We start from the raw sequence: 21,785 nt of genomic DNA, 5'->3' as shown, positions 1-21,785 counted from the left end.
GTAACAGTAGTGGTACCAAGAGTTGTAGCAGTATTTGTAGTAAGCACAGTAATATAACAGCAGTACAGGTAGCAATACTCTTAGCACTAGTGGCATCCCACTTGCATTTAGTGGAACTGGGATCATGTGTGTCTGATCAGTGACCCAGTATCATTATGCTGCTTGCTCCCAAAGACTAGTGGGATAGCTGGTGAGCAGCTGGTGAACAACCTCAACCCCACCAAACTGACACTAGTCCCAAATGTAACAATTTGTACACCTGTTCATCCACCCATCCTCTATACCAGCCTATTTATATTTCTAATACCAAGATGTTTCCATTTTTAACCTTATACTTAATCCTAATCTCTAAACCAATAAACTATAAACAGCTTTAAAGAGATGCCTAAACATAGCCACTCTTCAAAAAATGTTTTGGACATATGACAGTTTTTGCACATGCATGCAATGGGGATATATGATGACTGAGCTGCTAGAATGAGTATATTTTTTTTATTAAGAGACAAAGTACAATAGAAATAAAAATCAAAAGAACAGAACATAATCAGAAATCAAAAGACACATATCTTAAACAAAAAGCAACAAACATCACACAAAAAACACAAAATCCATCCTCATATGAACAGACTTATAACATGGATCACCAGACCTAAAAAGAAATAAAAAAGGAATACAGAGTCCTAATTCTCATATCCAAAATAATGGCATTATTATGTACAAAACTGGAAAACAACCTTGCAGGATGATTACTCAAGGCAAATGATCAAATTCATTCAACATACAGTACACGAGATTCACAAAGTGCATTCATAACATCCATCAGCAACAAAAACATCTTCATTTTTTCAATATGTTTTTTAGTATTTCTATTAGTGTTTGCAATATGTTGTTCCAAAATAAAATAGCATTAAGAAGCATTCTAGATTTATTAATATTCAGGGAATCCACCCCAGCAGCTTTCAGGATAAACACTTTCTCTGACAAAATAATAAGGTTGGCAATATAAGTGTTTCTGTGACACCACAGCTTTATTTTAAAGCCTGTGTTTAGAAGTTCCCTCCAAAAGCAGAAAACACCATGAAAAAGTGAACCTTTTACTCGGAATCCATTGAGCAAAAACAGCATTTATGTAACTCTGTAATTCCACAGATCTTTTAACATTATCTAGTGGCCAAAACATGCTCTCTCAGGTTTTGGTGGTCATTTCAATTGATTCCTTCCTTTAGTGTCTTTGTTCGAATTTATGTTTGTGGGTCCGCTGTCCATGGTGCTGAAACTGAGCTTCCAGGCAGGGAGCTCTTCAGAAACATGAATTGATAGGGAGTCCTGTTACAGTCTTTTGTGTCTCCGTTAGGTCGATTTGACCATTTTGGTTCTGGATGTGAATGACAATGCTCCAGTCTTCCAGAGGAGGGACTACGCTGTTACTGTGCCTGAGGATGTTGCCGTGGGAACTGAGGTGCTGCGAGTGTTGGCGACTAGTGCTGACATCGGACCGAATGCTGAGATCACTTACAACATCCGGTCAGGCAATGAGTTAAAAAAGTTCACCATAAACAGAAACTTGGGTAAGTAGAGGCCCATCAATATTGAATAGAAAGTCATCTTTGTTTTCCCTTACTACAAAATTAAAAGATTAGTATGAATAGTGTGTGTTTGTGAGTAATATATTATGAATACCTTGTAACATGTCTGAGTGTTTGTCCATGCACATGCATATATTGCATAACACTATTTGTATGTTTTAGGCTCTATTTCTGTGGCTGATGATTTGGACTTTGAGGTGTGTAAGGACTACTACCTTACCATTGAGGCCTGGGACAGCGGGGACCCTCCTCTGAGCACCGCTACCATGGTAACCATTGAACTCATGGATGTTAATGACAACGCTCCTGCCTTCAGTCAGGACATCTACAATGTTCTAGTCAGCGAGGATGCATCTGTTGGGCAGACAATTACAAGGGTAACATTTGGTCTTAATTTGTTGTCCACCCTTATCTTTTCCTCTCAACACTTTGTTTTTGTTAAGTTTCATTTTCTCTCTGTATGTGTTTTTTTTTAGGTATTGGCAGAGGACCTGGACAGCCAAGTGAATGGGCGAATCACGTACTCTATTCTGAAAGGTGACCGTAGTAACCACTTCTGGATTGACCCTGTGACAGGACTCCTCAAAGTCAATAAACGGCTTGACAGAGAACTAGTAAGGATGCATTTTTAAGTACAATATCTCATAAACAATCAATAGTAATTTTATGGTTCATGAGCACAGCCAAGACAGAAAATTCCAGGTCCACTCAATGTGAACATCCAATAAAGTCTCATATTATGCAAGGATAATAGTGCGTGCCATATTGCCTAATACATACAGATGCTATGGCATTCACATTCCCCCCTGTTTCGTCTAGATATCCAGGTACTCTTTGTCAGTGCAGGCGTTTGACAGTGGCTCTCCTGCCATGTCCTCCACTGTCACCATTAACATCGACATCTCCGACGTTAACGACAACCCTCCTGTCTTCACCCCGCCCAACTCCACAGCTGTCATACAGGTAACAGTCTGTGAGTGTTTGCTTATGTATGTGTTTTTTTTCTTTTGCTAGCATCATCTCAACTTCCCTCTGTCCATAATTCCAGCTAAACCAAGCTGCTGGCACCACCTTGCTGAAGCTGTCAGTCAGTGATAAAGACTCCTCTAGAAATGGCCCTCCCTTTGAGTTTCGCATTGTTTCTGGAAATGAGGGAAGTTTCCTCTCCCTGGACCAAACTGGAACTCTGAGGTCCAACCGTGTGTTTGGCCCTGAAGCCCCCAGAGAGTTCACCCTTGAAATCCAGGTAAGGGACAGATGTTTGTTCTCAAACCACTATTTCATCAGGAAAAGTTGACTAACAAATACACTTTCAGTTACAGTTTCAGTTACACACAGTCACCACTGGGAGCCGCCCATTACTTATAAACTCTCTCACTGTTAACTGCTAAATCAGGCTATTAGAGTCTGGGGTTTATAGAGCAGCCTTTTACAAATTTATTTCTGTAATGGAGAAGCTATTAACACCACTAATGTGATGGCATAAAAGTAGGATCCTAAAATATTGACTGCTTTAAATCAATATGCTTTTTTCAAGTTCTAACCACAGGGATGTCTATATTTTTTGTTTCTGTATGTTTTTAATATTTCGTCATGGAAATGCCATGAGAGTGAGAGTCTGAACATCAAAAGACCATAAAACAATCTTATCATATGACCTTCTTTAGTGTTCTATAACAATCTTTCATCATCTTCCCCAGTAAGAAATTGTGTTCATATGCAACCAGCAGTAATAAATTAAAATTTAAAGTTTTTAACCTTAAATGGTTTTCTTAATATTTCAGCAGAACTTTACTTTTGTTTCTTTGATTTGCGTTATTGAAAATGTAACCTTAATTTTGTCTCGGTCTCTTAGGCAAGGGACTCTGGTAAACCACGTCTTACCTCTTCTTCCTGGGTATTTCTGAGGGTCATTGGGAACAGTCAGTACAAACCAGCCGTCTCTCCCCTGGAAATCTTCATTGTCATGGTAACAGATACCTTCCAGGGAGGCCCAATAGGTCGGATCTATGCAACGGACCGTGACCCCAATGATGTGTTGTCATTTACCCAGAGGCTTCAGCCCAAGAGCATGTTTAAGATCAGCAGACAGGATGGCAGCATTGTGGCTCTGCCAGGCCTGGAACCTGGCAGGTACTTATATATATACTCATATGGAACATTTTCTTTTAAAATACATTTTGGTGCATCACAGAGTTCACATGTGCCTGTCCTCTCTGTCATCAGATACCAGATGAATGCTACAGTGAGTGATGGACGTTTCGCTGTGATAGCTGATGTGTCAGTCCAGGTCGAGCAGGTGACAGACGTGCTGCTGCGTAGTGCCCTGACCTTACGTTTCAGCTCCCTGTCCCCGGAAGACTTGCTTGGTCGCTACCTCAGCCAGATCAAACTAATGTTACGGGGACTAGCTGGCTGGAAATGGTCACCGGGACAACAAGATCCCCTCCACATACTTACTGTACAGCCAGTGATGGGGACATCTGACGTCGACTTACTTCTGGCCATGGAGAGGCCAGAGACATCGAGCTCTGGACGGATGGGTGGCTTCTACTCTCAGCAAGAAATGGCCGGAAAGCTGGAGGAAGCAGCAGCACGGGGCCAGATTCGGGGTGTCCTAGCTGGGGCAATGGCGGTGAGCAGTGCTTGCTCTGGGGAGCTGGATTGTGGGGACAGGGTGTGTGAACAGACACTGGTGATGGAGGGTGGCTCACTGGTCACCTACAGCACAGAGAGGGTCAGCATGGTGTCACCAAGGTTCAGCCGTACAGAGACCTGCACCTGCCCTGGTGAGCACTGAACTCACACTTGTATTTAAAATGTTACTCACATACTGTACATACTGTACACAATACTGTTTATAAAAAGATAAATCAGATAAATAAACACACTGAGAGATAGACAAACCAACAGCAAAGATAAACAACCAACAGAAGATAAATCAACAGAGAGAAAGACAGACACTATAGATAGATACAAAGATCTTTACATACATTAAATAAAACAATAAATTTAAAGGATTGTTTATTTTGCAGACATATTCTAACTCCATTAATGTATTATTTTCTCATTTTCCTGTATCTACACCTTTCCAAACAGGAAGGACATGCCCAACCCCTGTAGAGCTTTGTGAAGGTCAGTCCTGTCCAGCAGACATGCAGTGTGTTCGCTCCGGTCCTACAGCGCCATCTGTCTGCCAGTGTCAGCCTGACAGGCTAGATGAGTGTGCAGGTATGATTTCATCCTTATTTATGCTTGAATCTGGACCACTGCTGTATATGGTTTGATTATGTACCTGTATTTGTCTTGTCTGTCTCTAAGTTGAAGGCCTCTTATTTTAATCCTGTGCCTCTATGTTTTGTGAATCTGTAGGCCAAACCTCTCTGAGTTTCTCTGGAAATAGTTACATCAAGTACAGAGTGACAGACAGCGGCCAGAGCGGAGAGATGAGGCTCGGCCTGAGGATCAGAACACTTCAGAGAAGAGGAGTAATTATGTTCACTCGCGTTAACCCCTGTACCATGCTCAAGGTAAACACATTTACATTTAATTGCTACACTTTACTGTATTGTTTCTCAATGCTAAATCCACCCAGGAAATGGTGTTCTTTATTTCAGTAATTGCATCATTTTAAAAGATACAATTATTTTCTCTTTTTGTTCACAGATTGAAGGGGGTCGACTATGGTTCCAGCTGGACTGTGACAACACCCTTGGCATTATGGGTATCTCTGGTAGACCAATAAATGATGGCCTCTGGCACGCTGTAGCCTTGGAGCTGACTAGGAACTACACCCTCCTTTCATTAGATGACAGCTACGTGGAGCGCCGCCGAGCAGCCAGAGCACCTGTTCGCCTTTGGCCTCTGGCCGCAGATTCCTCCTTCTTCTTTGGGGCCCAAGTGAGGCCACCAAATGGGCAAGGTGAGAGGCCAAGCCCAGGGCCAAGGAGAAACCAGGGAGGGCCAGGACTCGGTGACCGTGGGGCAAGGGACCCACCGAGAGCCCAGGACGGTTTCCAGGGCTGCCTAGGCTCACTGATGCTGAACGGTAACGAGCTACCACTCCAGAATAAGAGAAGCCGATACGCTGAGATAGCCGGGCTGAGTGAGGTCAAGTTGGGCTGCGTGCTTTATCCAGATCCATGCGTCAGCCAACCCTGCCTCAATGGAGCCATCTGTAGCAGCCTGCCCTCTGGAGGTCTGTGTAGATAACAGTGTGAATGTGTGTGGGTGTCGTGTTGTTGTATAAACAAATAGCACTGCATGCAAATTCAGTCTGTTACAGCATTATCATTTTTTTGCATAATTTTAGTTTGATGCAGTAGAGACTATCAGCTTGTATATATATATATATATAGTCTGTATTGTGCTTAAATACTCATAAATGAAAACATATGTTATCAACGGGATTTAATATAATTTATTAACATTCATAATTATGCACATTATTATTTGACACATTTTGAATCTCTCCTATAGGCTTCATGTGCAGTTGCAGTGCTGGCTTCACTGGGGGGCGCTGTGAAATTGAATTGACATCCTGCATGCCAAACCCATGCCAGAACGGTGGAGACTGCAAGCCTGTAGGCAGCGCATTCTTCTGTGGCTGTCCTAGAGGACTCGGGGGACTTATGTAATATAAAATAGCCTGCAATCTCACACACACATACACACACACCTTAATTACTAATTGTAAAAGCAGTGTTGACAAATGAAGAGTATGCAGAGTATGTATTCAATGACAGTCAGGGGGGTGATGATTTCGACACATTAAAAATCTGCATCTCCCTTCTCATACACACTCACGCACAGAACATGTGTAGGACTCGGCAAAAACACACACACTCATTAGCTTGCATTAGCACCCCAGAACCCACTGTGTTGTTTTAGTTGTTACAGTGTGAGATAATTAGTGTTTCTAATTTAATTCAGCATAATTTCAGTTGAAAACCCTGTGATCATTCTCAAGCTGCCTTCTTAATTACAGCTCAGTAATTGCCTTTGAAATAACCTCTGCTCATGTTGTGCTTTGGTTGTTCAGTGGAACCACCACTAGGGAGCACTTCTCCCTCAAAGGAGAAGACAATTTTGCTTTTTTTTTTTTTTTAATGCTTTTGACAAAAATGTGAAAATGTATTTGATGTAGTTGGAGTAAATCATATTTGGCTTAATAATACCAAATATGAAAATGAAACTGTTTTTTCTTTATCAGGCAGCAGGTTATTCAAATCATTATCAGTTAATGGTAAACACAGCTGGCAACCATCGCTACAGCAAATACTATATTCTGCCACAAACACACAGAGCCACAAGCTGTTGAGTGTAATTGGCTTTGAAATTGTTTTATTTCCTGCTGATTGATAAATAATAATATTAGACTGAAATATGTGCATGTAAATAACAATAAAATAAAGTATATTAAATTGGAAATACTATAAAATCCATTTTCAAAGCTAAACCTTAGGAATACAACCAAAGTAGAACACAACATGCTGAATTCATGAAGTGCGTTAATTAGGATGTACAGTATTCATTTTCTAAAATATTCATGAGCGGATATCAATGGCTGATATATCCGGGCCTTGTTAAATGAAACTGCATATGCTTAATGACTTCCTCTACTTTTATCATTTAAAACAAAACTTTCAACAGAGGAAGCTTTCTGCAGTACTCAGAAAATGATTTTTCCTCTTACATCCAAGGCCAACTCTTCTACAGTGTTTTGAAAATCCCATCAAGAAGAAGTAATTGAAAAGAGAAATACATGTATTTTTTCTATTTCTATCACAGCAGGGCACCATGTTTGAAATGACAAGCTTAAGATGAGCATGCATGTGTGTGAAGTAAAATGACGTTTTTGATTTTTCTTTCAGAATTTAACGTCTTTATCTAAGAGTATGAGTACCTATGTGTGTCTGTTTCTTTAAACCAGAGCTATATAAATGAGGATAATAGGGCATCCATGAAGATAATCCCTTCTTTTAGCAAAAGAAAGGCCCTATGAAAAGATGATCTCTCCAAAGTGTTTTCTTTCACCCTTTTTAACTGTAACACTTTCATCTTTTATTCTCCTCTTTCAATTTGATACAAATCATCTTTACTGCTCTCATGCATAACAATTTATTTGTCTTTGCCTCTCTGCAGATGTGATGAGGATGTAGATGAGTGTGACCAGGATGAGTGCGGGAATGGAGGAGAATGTGTCAACACATTCGGGTCGTTCTACTGTAACTGCTCAGAAGGGTACGAGGGTCAGTTTTGTGATGATCAGACGCCTGGTGATCTGGGGGATGACACGCAGGTATAGTCAGTTTGCTTCTAATTGGACAACTCAGTGAAACTGTTGAGAATTTTGAGTGTGCTGTGGCCTCCCAGAAGGTTTATACACCAGCTTGGTATCTTTGTCTCTGCAGTAGATGAATAAAAGTGTGGTAATGGGTAAATCATAGTTTCGATTTGAAGTTGTCACAGTCTTGACTTTTCTTTTCACCCTGTATACCTTATATATGTAGTGCAAGCCCAATTAATGTTGCATATTGTGAGAATGAAGGTGCTTTCATTATTCCCTAGAAGACTGTAATTAGCAGAAAAGTAACCATAGTTGATAAAACCTATCAGGCTGCTTTCACAACCAAAGGATACGTTAGCTTTGTTTGTTGTTTTAAAGGACATTTGAGGGTTGTCTATTGCTAGAAATAAAACTCAATAAAAGTTGTCCCGATACAACTGGAGATGACTCGCTACATATTCTATCACAACACAAATCTGTGGAATTATCATTATCATTTCCTCCAAACTGCAAGACCAGAAATGTAATTGTTCTAATCCTTTGCAGTGCTCAGTGTATGATATAATGAAGTCTCACATAATCTTATTTTTACACTGGGAAAAAAGTTAATTAAACAAAAGATGATTTCTGTCATAAAACATTTGTAATGCTGATGGCCTTTGCAATGTGTGATCTGTTCATTTGCATTGATGTCCTTACAGAGTACGTCTTGGTGATGAACAATCAACTGCACTGTATGTGTGCCATCACATATGTACTGTATATTTACTACAGTTCTCACATGGCTCCCTGGATAATTTAAAATGATCTGTATTCACAAGAAAAAGCCTGATTTGTCCCTTGACATCTGTTCTTTTTAGGGATAATCTACATTTTTATTATTCAACAACATATGCAGAGTTTTCTCAACAAGTGTGTTATTGTTCTTTGAGTGAATGGAAATGAATACTAAATATGAAAATTGCTTTGCTCCCACCAGGCAATGATGGTGTACGCATTATTTTCATTTGGAATTGAAAAAAAAAAAAACAGTTATTATGATCTTTCTCCATATTTGCCACAGGCGGAGCCCCTGTCTTACGTCGGACCAGGAGAGATCATTGGAATTGGGGTCCTTGTCTTTGTCATCATTCTCCTCCTCATACTCTTCATTGCCTTTAGGAAAAAGATCAAATTCAGGAAAGACTCAGTCCCAGGCTCAGGGACTCAGGCTGTGATGGGAGTCTCAGCTATTTCCACAGAAACCAGCTATATGCTGCACAAGACTGGTATGGGGGCAGAAGGGATTGAGTTTAAAGCAGTGCGTGTGTCAGGTTCACCAGGGGCCACAAGCACCTACGGTGAGGTGGGAGGCAGCACTGTAGGCCCTCCTCAGGTCATGGTACGTCCGACTGCCCACTCCCCTCTACCAGGAGGACTCAGCAACCAGGGCATGAGGAGCAGGGATGGTGACAAGACCACTTCCAGTGAGGGCAGTCAGGTATGCAAAAGTGTGCTTTGGCATGTAGTAATGATTACAGTTTATTTACTTGTCTCCTGTATTATAACATGACCCGCACCTTACAGAACTGTCATAACAATGTTAGCTAAAATAACAAGAAAATAATTTGATAGAGCTTAGCAACATTGAAAAATGCGAAGCAAGTTGAGTTGTTGTATATAACAGAAAATAGCACATTTGTTGGGAACTATTTTCAGCTGCAGAATTTTTACAGCAGCAGAACAATGTATTTTGGGTGGACAGAAAATGTACTACAGTGCCCATGATCATTAAAATGAAAGGTCCTAGTGCAACTGTGCTGCTCATTGATGTGGTTTTAATAGCGTTTGGATAGAAACTGATGTCTATGCCGGAGAGAAAGAAGCTACTGTATTACGGCTTTGGCTGCACAGGCAATACTTGTTAGTTGGATCAATTAATTGTTGCTTTTGTTCTTTCAATTGATTTTTTAAAACAAAAATAGGAATATAGAATATCACCAGCTTTTGCATTTTTTTGCATTGCTGTTTTCTTCCATCTCTACAGATGAGCAGCTTCCTCTCAGACATGTCTAATATCCGAGGCGTGGCCAATAGGAGGGGCATCGCAGTGTGCAGCGTGGCACCCAATCTCCCTTCGGCATCGGCCTGTCGCTCAGAGCACAGTCCGGCCCACAAAGTGTCCTGGGAGGGCGAGGAAACAAGGGAGGAAGGGCTGGAGAGAGCGAGAGATGAGAGAGAGGAGGAATGGGGGCAGAGAGCTTTTGAGTTGGAGAGAACACAGAGAGATAACAGTCCACAGGGTAAGACTGCTACCACATGCACGCACATCCATGCGCACACACACACACACATGCACACACAGTCTCTAACCTCTGATCATAAAGGCACAAGCCACGGAGCACACAAGCCGTGAACTCATTGTGTTACAACCATACCATTATCTCCACTGACAGAGCTTATTTCACAGTGATCTATGCCTTTTGATCACACACATCAAAGAAAATGGCCCAGAGTAAGCAAGAGTGGTTAAGAAGTAATATTCTTTATTTTGCTATCATTTCATTTTAGTTTTAGTATTTACTGTATTTCATGGGAGCAATAACTGGTAATTTAACTAACGTTTCTGTTACGCTGCTGAAATTGGCAATTATGTCCTCTTATATCAGGTTAACTCTCAGACATCTCTCGTGCACTTCTGTGTGAATGGTCAGGGTAATCAGCCAGAACTGATGTCTTCTGTTCTTGTCCTACTTTTGCTCAAAAAAGTTAAGTCAAAATCCAAGTAGTTGGAACACTTCCACTTAAAGTCAACTGTTCTGCCAACTTTTCTACAATTTTTCATCCAAGTTTGCATGGTATATACCTTCATCAACTGAGAAGACAACAACCTGAGGGACAGCGGTAAGACGTAGCTGTCAGATAATTCAACCACAGTCTGATATTTAGCTGCCAACGACTGTCAACAACAAAAACACACTTAATAGTTTGCTCCCTGTTCATGAAATAACTATGTTGCATCTCAGCGCTTAGGTAGACGTCATGTACTTCGATTCTCTGTCCAACCTGTTGTTTGAATTATACAGCCTGCAGTGGGAACTTCCTGCCTGTTAATTATTGATTCCTTCCTGAATGGAAAATAGGCTATTTTATTTTTTTGCTCCCCTGCTGAGTGTGTGCACAAAAGAGAGAGAAGCATGTGCCCCTAGGGGTCACGGTTACATCACAGCCCATTAATTAATACGTGATTGAGACATTAGTTAACAAATATCCTTATTATTGCATTTATGACTCCAGAGTTAACTGCAAGTTTAATTAAACAATTTGAAAGTTTGTATTTATGTATTAACACCTCAGTAACCACAAACAAGTGATAATGAACATTGCAGTACATGGACACAAGTCAATACGTGAGATACTAACTAACAAGGGAACATATTGGTTGTTTTTCTGTCACTACCTGCTGCCTCATGAATAAATAAAACTGAATGAATAATTAAATACTTTGAAAACACTTGTGAACAAATCAGGTCCCATATTGCTCAGTTTTTGGCAATTTTGATCTCAAAAACATTGTAGGGTGTCCCAGAGAAAGAATATTGATCCTTATGATGTTTAGCAAAGAAATGTAGTTGAATAAAAGGTTCATGATTGAATGAGTTTGACAACTTGTTGTCACGGGAAGAGTCACATCATTACACTAGTTCCTCTAATAATGCAAATGGAGTAAACCCTCATAGTGGAGGCTTTCCAGTTATTACTCTGCGAATTGCAGGACAAATTACAGAGAGCAATTTGTGAAGAGCCAAACCAGACCTTGTGCTAATCAATGAATCTATAGTCAAACTTAATTCAACTTAATTAAACATTAATTAATTACCTAAAATGTGAAGTTTTACATTTTCAAGAAAAGGCGGATTTTGTCAGAATTGCATGGTGGATGCCAGAATGACGCATGATGATTTCTTTGATGGCACTCACAATTGGAAAAGTGTAGGGGATTTAAAAAGTTGGGGACCGGGATGAGAATATGGTTTGGCTGAGTGTTAGTGGTAGGATTACAGCAGGGGTTGGGACCGCAACCTCAGGCATGTCTGCCAGCATTGGCACATGGCAGCGTAGGCACTGGCACAACAACGAATGAGTGTGTGAGGAGAGAAAATAAATGGGAAAGAAAGAAAGAAATTTTTATAAAGTTGACTTTTTCTCACCTGATTATGTTGAAGTGTCCCCTCGCCTGCATGCTGAATAAGACCGGTGGCTGTTTTGCTGCCTTTCTTACCTAGTTTGACTGATGGCACTGCCTTACTGCTCACATTCCCACAGGAGTGTTGTACTTGTTTCATATGCATTGGACCGTAGCCAGCTAGCTTGGGCTTAAAAAGCTAAAGTTGATGTCCAGACAACATGCCCTCATGGACAGAGTGCAGTTTTGGTTATAAGATGGCCCAAGGCGTGACTCCTTGCTTACTGAATGTCAAGTTTGAAGCCCAATTTTGAAACCATCAAGGAAATTCTAGTAGATATGACAAGGTGCGAGAGACAAGGACACGCTCTGTCCAGTTATGAGAAAATAATCCATGTTACCAAGATACAGTAACACATTGTTTATTACTTTGCAAAACGGGGAAAGCTAGTTACTAATGGTTATGTTTATAGGAGGAGTTGAAAGATCTGGAAATAACATCAGATTAGCATTGGATGTAGCATCATATAGCATTGCATAGCATTGGATTTTTAGACATGATGACTGAGTTTTGGTACTGATACCAAACTTATACTTTTTTTGAGTGCATAAGTTTAAGGAACAGAAAAATGTTTTTTTTTACGACTTTTTTTTTCCATTTAACAAAATATGTCAGAAGGCTGTTTGGTTTTGCCAAAAGTTACTTTTAATCACATCAGCAAAGCTGCCAGTTCAACCAGCTTTATTTTCCAAGTAGAAATGTTTTTTTTAGAGTCCATATCAATGATCTCCGCTCTGTCGGTCTTGTGCATCTCCTTCTCAGTTTGAACACTAATGTGAAATCAGGCGTTTTATTGCTTTTGGATTAAAGCGCATGGTAGGGCAAGGTACTTGTCTTTCAGCTTAGCAGACAGTCTTATAGGCCAACATGCCTCCATCAGAAGTAATTGTGATATGTAAGTACCTGCTCTGTCCCTCTAGCAGTTATTTGACAAACAATTACTCAGATGCAGCACTGATTGACTGAAAGAATACAACCCATCAAATAACAGCTCAGCAAAAGGAAAGAATGGCAGGGATAATACTGATTTGTAACATTTGCCTCTAAAGACATGCAGGTTAAGGCTTACTGGAGACACTGTGGCTGCCAGCATTGTCCAAATGGAATTTAATCCGACTTGTTCTTGCAGACAAAATGTGCGGTTTGTGACTGGAAATAATAGCTTTCATTGCTATAGTGTGAGTTGGCTGGACAGGTTAGAATTTCATGCAGCCTTGTTCATTACCCAACTCTCTGCCCTTGTCTGCACCTGATAAATATTGTCAAGTTTGTCATGTGATTTGTTTTACGTTTGGTTGCGTTTTTCCAGTGGACCTGTAGTTTTGAGGAGGGTTTTTTTCACATCTGTTCCACTGAACTACACTAGAATAAGTAACTCTGTGGCCTCCATGACTCCTCCAGCTGGCACAGAGAGCATTTAATGAGCAGAAAAGGAGTTGCAGTGGGTGTACTAGGATTTGTTGAAAGTGCTGTACTCTGAAGCAGGCAGTCTTTGAGAACAGACCAAATTTCATTCAGTATACTCCAACTTGAACTATCTTTAGATGTGAATGTTTTGTTATGTGTGTAACCCTGCAACGGACGGGTGACCCATTTTGGCTTTCTCTGTACCTAACATAGCTAGCCAAAAAGAAAATGGATGGATGGGAAATGATTCATTCAGATTTTGTTCAAGTCTATCTTTATACAATACTCACATTCCCATATGTACAGTGAGAGAGTTATTGATCGCTGCAATAATTCCCTCTGTTCATCCATGGGGAAATGCACTTCAAAGTCCAGCCAAAGCTAATACAGTATGGGACGTCTGCAGGTTGACTTGCAAATAAAGAGCATATTTTCATCAAGAGGGTACTAAAAACACTGTAACTTAAAATACCCACCTGATTTTGCTAACCTGAGACTGTGGAGGCCTCATATTAGATTAAATTAATGCCAGAATGTGATCTCTTCATGGCCAGGATGAACAGAAGGAATGATTACAGCATTCAGTAACTGTCATACATACCCATATGGACTTGTGAGTATTAAGTATATTGTATTTAAAAAAAATCTGATCTTGCCCTATAAAATTTTGAATTTATACTGGCTTAACAATCATGATTTCTTTAAATTTGACTTTAAATTTGTGTGATATATATTGATATGCGACAAAAATGGTTTGGAAATGAAAATATACCTGTGTTTGTGTTTGTTTGTACAGTAGACTTGTCAGAGCTGGTAGACGAGGTGGCATGTTTCTCAGACTCCACCTCTGAGGAGCACTCCCTCAGTTCCTACACGTCTGAGTCCTTCGATGATAACGGTAAGACTCTAACACTGAAATGACCCAACCTAATTTGCATTCCCTAGTCTTGCTTTTTTTTTTTCTTGTGAAACACTATATACTTTTACCACCTCACTCCAGTAAAAGTTATTCAAAAGAAAGAGAAGGGAATATCACTCTTCACAGATAGACCCTGTGAAGAGCGGTCCTAAGTAGACATTTAGACATTGACAAAAAAAATGCTGGGAACCACTACTTTAGATGGAATTCACTCAATGTAGGATCAGTCCACTTTGCACTTTTACTATAGTGCATTAACTGTATTAACATATTGGAACGTAAGCAGATTATAGACCAGTGGAAATGTTTCATGAAAAGTACCTTAATGCAATTAAATGCATACATACAAATGCATCGGAGGTCAATGCAGGTCGCTGGTGGGAGAAAAGTCCTCTTATTCTTTTTCTTGGCTTCTATAGGGTGTCTTTTTCTCAGATAACTCAATACCATTGATCTTCCCTTCCAAACACCCTAATGATCATGTGTGTGTGTGGGTGTGTGTTTTCTGGGAAGGGTCGATGTCAATGCTTTGTTTCCTGTCTAATTACTGGAGCTACAGCGAAAGCAGGAGTCTTTCCCACTACCTTATAGGACAGACACACAAACACCCACGTACCACATGCATTCAAACATGTTGGCAAGACTTACATGTCTCCTCTGTTCTCAACACGTGTGCACATACATGCTCACACACATTCTTCCATCTCATTTCGGTCACACCCAGCACATGAAACCTTATGCTATTCATAAATGTACTGACATTGTTTCTGTTCTTCTTCTTTTCTCTTTCTGTATTCTTCCCAGCCTCCATAGTGACAGTCATACGTCTAGTCAATGATGCTGTTGATAATATTGAAAGTGAAGGTATGAAAGAATATCTTCTGTTGACTCCTCTATCTTTTTTGTGTCTGCCAAAGTGTTTGTTCTGGTGGTGTAGCACTATGATATAATGTAGTGAATGTAGCCAAGGCTTTGCTGTTCTATCCCCCTGTCTTATACAGAATAAAACATGCTGCTTAGATTTCTGATATTTTTTTGTCAGTTTATGACACTGGATCTTTCTGTGTTTCAATTTCCCTCCTTTGGTTTCTGTGTTGTTTGTCTCAGTCTGTCTCTCACTTTCTCTTTCTCTCTCCCTTTGTAGTGTCAAACATGGATAAAGAACAGCGGCGGAACAGCCCTGGTGAGTGAGATGCAAAGCAACTGAAAAACATCGTATTAACTTGCCATCCCTTTGGCTTTATTACTCAAGCTGTGATCCCAAAGCTCAACCTTTTGTATTCTTTTGTATTATTTCCTCTGAATACCTTTATCACATCCCATACAACAGCACAGATTACCATTTGTGTTCATGCCAAATCTTTGCTACTCAGACACTGAATGTAAATGCAGGCTCCCAGTTTTTATGCTTACTGTCTTGCAACTAAGGTTGGTTTTTCATAGGGGGTTCCTTTTTTGGATCTAGCAAATTGTTATTACTGTATTTTTATGAGTTAAAATAAAACTTTGCTGGCTGCAGATTATATTGGTTAAAGCTAATTAACATGAATTCTAGAGCATGAACGATAAATCCTGGCTGATTTTTGCTTATTACAGAAACATTTTATTGGTGGATATGTCAGCCAATAAGTGACAAGAGAAGTTTATTTTTTAATAGGAAAATGTCCTGCACATTACATATCTTGTTTACGATTTTTAGATTTTAGAATATATGTTTATGTAATGTTTAATGTCAGAAAATGAATATTGCCAGAGAGAAAATACCAGTAAATACCTATCGAAATTGAAAAATCTTGAAAATCCTCAATCAGGCTCTTCCATAAGTAATTTGATCAAAGGCTACAGTGAAACTGTCTGGTGTTATAAAAAGAAACCCCACTTTTAAACACCTCTCTATGATTGTGTTTTTGCATTTTAACAAGACCAAAAGAGTGGCAAGTCCTCTCTAATAATTCATCAGTTTTAGTATTCAGAACCTCCAATTTAACATGCATGAATATCATATTAATATTTGAGCTGATTAACATAATAGTTCCCCCAGTATTTGGAGGAAGTAGCTTAGTACAAATCAGTGCAAAAGTAAGTCAGCTACACTTGTTATATATGCCAGATATATGGTTATTCAACATTTCATCTCATTTTCAGATTGTAGCAATAGGTTGTGACTGATTATGAATACTGTTAATTACTAATTAAGCAAAACAGTAGTGTTTCAGCTTTCTTCACCAACAACTGCTAATATAGATCTCAGCTGAATCTCACAATTCTAGTTATTTATAACTGTAAGTACTTACAAATGCTGAAAGCTAATCCAAAATCAATTCAATAAGGGATGCAAAAGGATTTGGATTTGATAAGCGGATCCTATAATGAATTCAGGTTCAATAAAATGCTCTCAGACCTCAACCTATTTTCAACATATTATCAATATATAACACACCTTTTTATCATCAAATAAAACAGATGTTAAATGTATTTATACTATGAAATATTCTGTAAAAGTATAACCCAATTCTCTATGCAACATATACAAGTGTCTACAGTATAAATAGTTAACTGAGATAATTTGAATTATGTTAAGATTGAAAAGCTCAGTCCACTTGGGTGTAGCGGTCTTCACTCTAAGCAAAGAAGAGCTTTCACCCCGACCATGTTGAGTGTCTCAGTGGATTATAGGGGCACTTTGAGCCAAGCCTCACATCCACACAGAATGGCAGAGGAGAAGGCAGCTTCAAACGCTTTCTTTTTCACACTAAATGGGGGCACCATGTACAGGCTGAACACTTTCTCCTCTTACTGAATGCATGGTTTTGCTTATGCAAAGACCATAGCAGTCATGATCCAGCTGCACCTATCCCATAAGATCCCTTTGTTCTCGTCAGAATCCGCTGCAGTCTTTAAAAACAATATTAATTGGATCATAGTTACCAAGTCTGTTTGTTCTCAGTTGCGTGTTATTTACTAGGTCTACAAAATATTTCATTACTTACCCAGAGCGAGACTGTGTTTATGCCTCTGTCACTGCCAGCCTTCTGAGCCACAAGAAGCTTTATTTCAGAGACTTAAACGGTGAATGACATTTTCGTTCAGTAGGTTGTTCCACATAACGCTTGTTAACCCATATGTGTTACTGGAACACATGGACAAACATGTATTTTCTTATTTTATGTTTTCTCATGTTTTTGTGCTCAAGTCAAGTGATTTAAAAGAAACTAGTGAGCTACAGAAACAACAGTGTAAAAAAAAAAAAGATTAAGATATCAACATAATAAGAAAAAAACAGACTCACTGATACATACTCAGGCGAAGAGGATTCATGTTTGGCATTCTGGAGATGGGAACTGAATTTTTATTTTTTTTGCTGCATTGGCATATCATTGCATATCAATGCAAGTTGCATGAGATTGCATTATGGTTTTGTGTGTCCAATTACAGTGTGTTTTTGTCTGTTTACATGTATCGCCAATGTGCTAAATGGCTCTCTGCCAGGCTCCCCTTCCCGTCATGTAATGTGTTTTCTTCCATGTCATAATTCATCATGTTCTTCTGCATTCAGTTGTTTCTATGAGAAAAGCATTTCATCATCAAAGGCTTCCTGTCCCATGAGATATTTGTTTTGTTTTCCACTTCAGTGACAGCAAGTCGCCACCTGCAGAGCAAAGATGAGATTTGTGTAGAGTTCATCAAAGAGTACATTGTGGATTGTAAGAACATTCATTTATGTCCCCCCCTCCCTCCCACCCTTAATCTTTCATTTGAGCATACTTCATCCAGAAATAGAGACATTCCAGCAGCATGGCATGCAGTAAGACCTCCCACATGTTTTGTGGCGTGTTGGCATGGCCAGTCTATTAGATTTCTCTGTCCACACATCATGCATTATATACAAGAAGCTGGCACTGCTAATGAAGTGTACTCTCCATCCCACATAGAGTGTGACCTCTCTGGCTCCTCTCTCTTCATCAATATGATATTTTTTCACTCACAGCTCATTAACCTAACCATGAATTATGCAACCTGCATGCTGTAATTTGTAGGAAGTAGTGGATTAGTGTGAAGTTCTGTGTCAGTCCGTTTGTCAGCATGAACTCACATGTGGGGGGGGGGGGGGAAGAGTTTTGTTGACTGGTTTTATTTGCACATTAATTAATGTTAAATGAGAAATGGAGCAATTACACGCATAAACATGCAGGAGAAGTCCCATAGAAGCCACGGTAAACCCCATAGTGACACAGTAAGAAACAAAGCCATTCACAAGCTTCTTGCTGCATCAGAGGAGCAAACAACCACACTTGCATACACTCAAATATGCGCAGTCAAATTCTTATGCACACAAGTAACGAGCAACACATTTCTGCAAAAATAAAAAGAGATCAAGGGAGAAGATAATAATGAGAGGGAAAACTAAAGAGGAGAAAAAATAGAAACAAACACAACAAGCCAAAGTATATACAATGGCCAATTATTAATGTAACAGAAAAATGGATGCCATTTTTTCTTTTAAGCGAAGGAGGTTGCTTATTAGGAGGCAGTCAATTTCACATCCTGGCACCTTGTTTTCGTGATGTTACACTCAAGAGTCAGGTGTTCAGGCTTTAGGAGGACAGAGATCCCATCAGTAATTGTTAACATCTTCAGATCATTCCCTCCAGTAACTGATACTCAAAAGCATATTCACTGGTGTCACCTCACTTACCTCCAATAGATAAGATTGCGATGATACTGTTGTTTTAGAAGTGATTGATGTGGCACCTGTCGCTGGCTGATCCTGTTAGATAGATAATCTGATTCCCCGCTTGCACTGTGCAGTGCAGAAAGGCTGTTTGTACCATAACACGCACTTAGAATTTAGAACTACGTACTTGAAGCGATTTGGCAGCAGTAGTTTGTCCAGGGAATAAAGCATCAGGCTCCTAAAACACTATGCTAATGTGAATCCCTCTCTTAAAATAAAAGATTGTCTGTGTCCTTTTCTTCTCAGCGTACCACTGGGAGTCTTCTAGCCAGACTTCAAGCTGGGTGTCGCCATCACGTCTGCGTCCACCAGAGGTTGGATCCCATTACGACCTCAGTGACACCCAGCAGAACATCAGACGAGGCGGCAGCACGCGCTCTCTCCAGCTGGACTACAGAGTGATGGGCAACAGCGGTGACACAAGCCGAGAGCGCGGACGGGAGACCAGCAAGAGAACCTTCCAGTGGGAGAGGAATCAGTCGGGTGAGTGGGAAAGGAAACGCGTCCTGGACAGAGAAGAAAAGGGACGGCACGACAGGGAGGGAAACAACACAGGCAACAGGAGCAGAGACATGGGGGCATGCCAAGACCACAGAGACCGCCATCACTCACACGGTCATGATAGCTGTGAAGACAGCTCCTCACCTGTGTATGAGGAATACAGAGAGTCCAGCCTTGATCCGGAGCAAAATCAAGACACAGAGAGCCTTTATGATACTCTACCCCCGACCCGACGAGCCTACGAGGGATACCCATCAAGCCCCCCAGGCCTCAACCTGCACCCGGCTCAACTTCTGCCTCCCCTACGAGCGTGGGACTTACAGACAGGGGAGTGGAGGGGTTCGCAGGAGGATCGTGAAGAGCTCAGTGCCAGCAGTCTGGCAGGTTCCGGGGATGAGCTAGAGAGACTGCTGAACCTGGTGTCGCTCAGAGCCAGGAGAGCCACACGAATAAACAGAGCCTCCACCGGATCTGAACCTACAGCAGGCTGGGATGGATTTAAATGAGCAGATGAGACTGTTTAAGAGGAATAGATTTAATATACCTTTATAAATTAAAGAGAGGCAGCGACTCCCTCTGATTATACTTGACATTTATAATACCACACCGCTGGTCCACCACCTAAAATTAATTAAAGGATAATATTACCATATACACTTTGATTATTCCGCATTATTATCCCGCTGTAAGCAAACACAAATCTACCACCAATCCCCCAGCTCATTTAAAGGCTAGAGGAATAAGAGGAAATATGTGCGTTCTCCTGACTCTACCTGTACTGCATGAGAGTTTGGCTATGAATCAATGCTATTACATTTATTATTTATGGTGTCACTGTGGCACAGCATTTATTAACATCAAATTAAGAAAGGATCCAGTATGTTCCTGGATTAGATCATGCAGATGTATGCGCATACAGTATGCTATCATGTATTTCATGCATCATTCTGTTGGATCACACACCTACAGACCAAAACACACATAATCATTTGTTAGCTCAACCATGTAATACTTTTTGCGTTTCTTATTTTTATTGATGCATGCCCGGGGTTGTTTTGGAGAGGAGAAACTATTCGCCCACATCCCAGACATAGCCTCAGAGATGCTGTTAAGATTACCATAAATTGATACCAGGGGATCTTTATTTAATCATTTAATCATTCCATAATGATTTTTTTTTTTTATTATTATTATACCATTCATTTGTTTGGTTGCTTGTTGCCTGTTCATAAACACAAGCATCCGGGGGATCTGGCTTGTATGACTGTAATTAAATACAGCACTTCAGGTGATGCTCAACAGTATGTTTGGCCTCTCATTTTAACTCATAATACCTGTTGAGCAGTTATGAGGGCCAGTATCAGGGGATTTGAGGATTCGCTTATCAATACAGATTATGATATTGCTCCCAATATACATTATGTACTTTGTATATATTACAAAAGCTGAATATTTACACAGTGCTTCAGATAAAATTAAACCCACTTTATGCCTGGTATTAACATACAATATGAATTTCCAGACACTATGTGCTGAAAGGCTTAGAGAATTATGTGGAGATGCAGCCGTGAAGTACAGAATAACTCACCCAAAACATGTACACATGGTTGGTTTTGCCTCACTGATAGCGGTAAATGCTTTTCTGTTCCCAGCTCACACATAGCAAAGGGGAATGTAAATGGAATTAAACTCCATGTTAAACAACTCTGAAACACAGGAAAAACAAACAGGTGGTAGGTAACTAGGAGTATTTACGGATTAACACATTCAAAATGGCATTTCAGGACTTTTGGGAACAAGCAAGACCAGATGTTTGCTGTCAGTTTGGTCGGACAAATTTAGAGTTAGTAATGGCAACAGGTGCACTTACCTTCCTTCATCACACATACACTTACTGAAAAATGTGACTTTGTATTTGATTTGAAAAGGAGACGACGCATTCGACAAAACAGTCTCCATGCGGTGTGGGGGGAAAACATCCACATCTTACTGAAGGATGTAAACAGTAAACAATTTACATAGCACTTTGTGTATTGGACTCTTGACGAACAGAGCAGGTAAGTGCAAATCACCTTCGTCAGATGGTACAGGATCTGCTGTACATACTGAAGATGTAACACTG

General features: G+C 40.1%; 1 protein-coding gene across 1 annotated transcript in view; it reads left to right on the top strand.

The window, feature by feature from the left end:
- The window catches only part of LOC122995102 (protocadherin Fat 3), a 63,727-nt gene extending 42,760 nt beyond the window's left edge, over positions 1 to 20,967 (top strand). Inside the window, exons 35-53 of the mRNA XM_044370111.1 lie at positions 1,355 to 1,568; positions 1,749 to 1,963; positions 2,063 to 2,200; positions 2,406 to 2,549; positions 2,635 to 2,832; positions 3,442 to 3,719; positions 3,813 to 4,375; positions 4,686 to 4,817; positions 4,959 to 5,116; positions 5,253 to 5,784; positions 6,066 to 6,219; positions 7,731 to 7,887; positions 8,939 to 9,355; positions 9,902 to 10,157; positions 14,305 to 14,406; positions 15,232 to 15,291; positions 15,572 to 15,610; positions 18,066 to 18,131; positions 19,409 to 20,967. Of these exons, the coding sequence (XP_044226046.1) occupies positions 1,355 to 1,568; positions 1,749 to 1,963; positions 2,063 to 2,200; positions 2,406 to 2,549; positions 2,635 to 2,832; positions 3,442 to 3,719; positions 3,813 to 4,375; positions 4,686 to 4,817; positions 4,959 to 5,116; positions 5,253 to 5,784; positions 6,066 to 6,219; positions 7,731 to 7,887; positions 8,939 to 9,355; positions 9,902 to 10,157; positions 14,305 to 14,406; positions 15,232 to 15,291; positions 15,572 to 15,610; positions 18,066 to 18,131; positions 19,409 to 20,169 (4,584 nt within the window). The 3' untranslated portion in view covers positions 20,170 to 20,967. The remainder of the gene's footprint in view (positions 1 to 1,354; positions 1,569 to 1,748; positions 1,964 to 2,062; positions 2,201 to 2,405; positions 2,550 to 2,634; positions 2,833 to 3,441; positions 3,720 to 3,812; positions 4,376 to 4,685; positions 4,818 to 4,958; positions 5,117 to 5,252; positions 5,785 to 6,065; positions 6,220 to 7,730; positions 7,888 to 8,938; positions 9,356 to 9,901; positions 10,158 to 14,304; positions 14,407 to 15,231; positions 15,292 to 15,571; positions 15,611 to 18,065; positions 18,132 to 19,408) is intronic.
- Positions 20,968 to 21,785: the final 818 nt, after the last annotated feature.

Source organism: Thunnus albacares, chromosome 13 (genome assembly GCF_914725855.1).
Source record: "Thunnus albacares chromosome 13, fThuAlb1.1, whole genome shotgun sequence".
Classification (NCBI taxonomy): Eukaryota; Metazoa; Chordata; class Actinopteri; order Scombriformes; family Scombridae; genus Thunnus; species Thunnus albacares.
The sequence above is the reverse complement of the archived record's forward strand: the minus strand, read 5'-3'. Positions and strand labels throughout refer to the sequence as shown.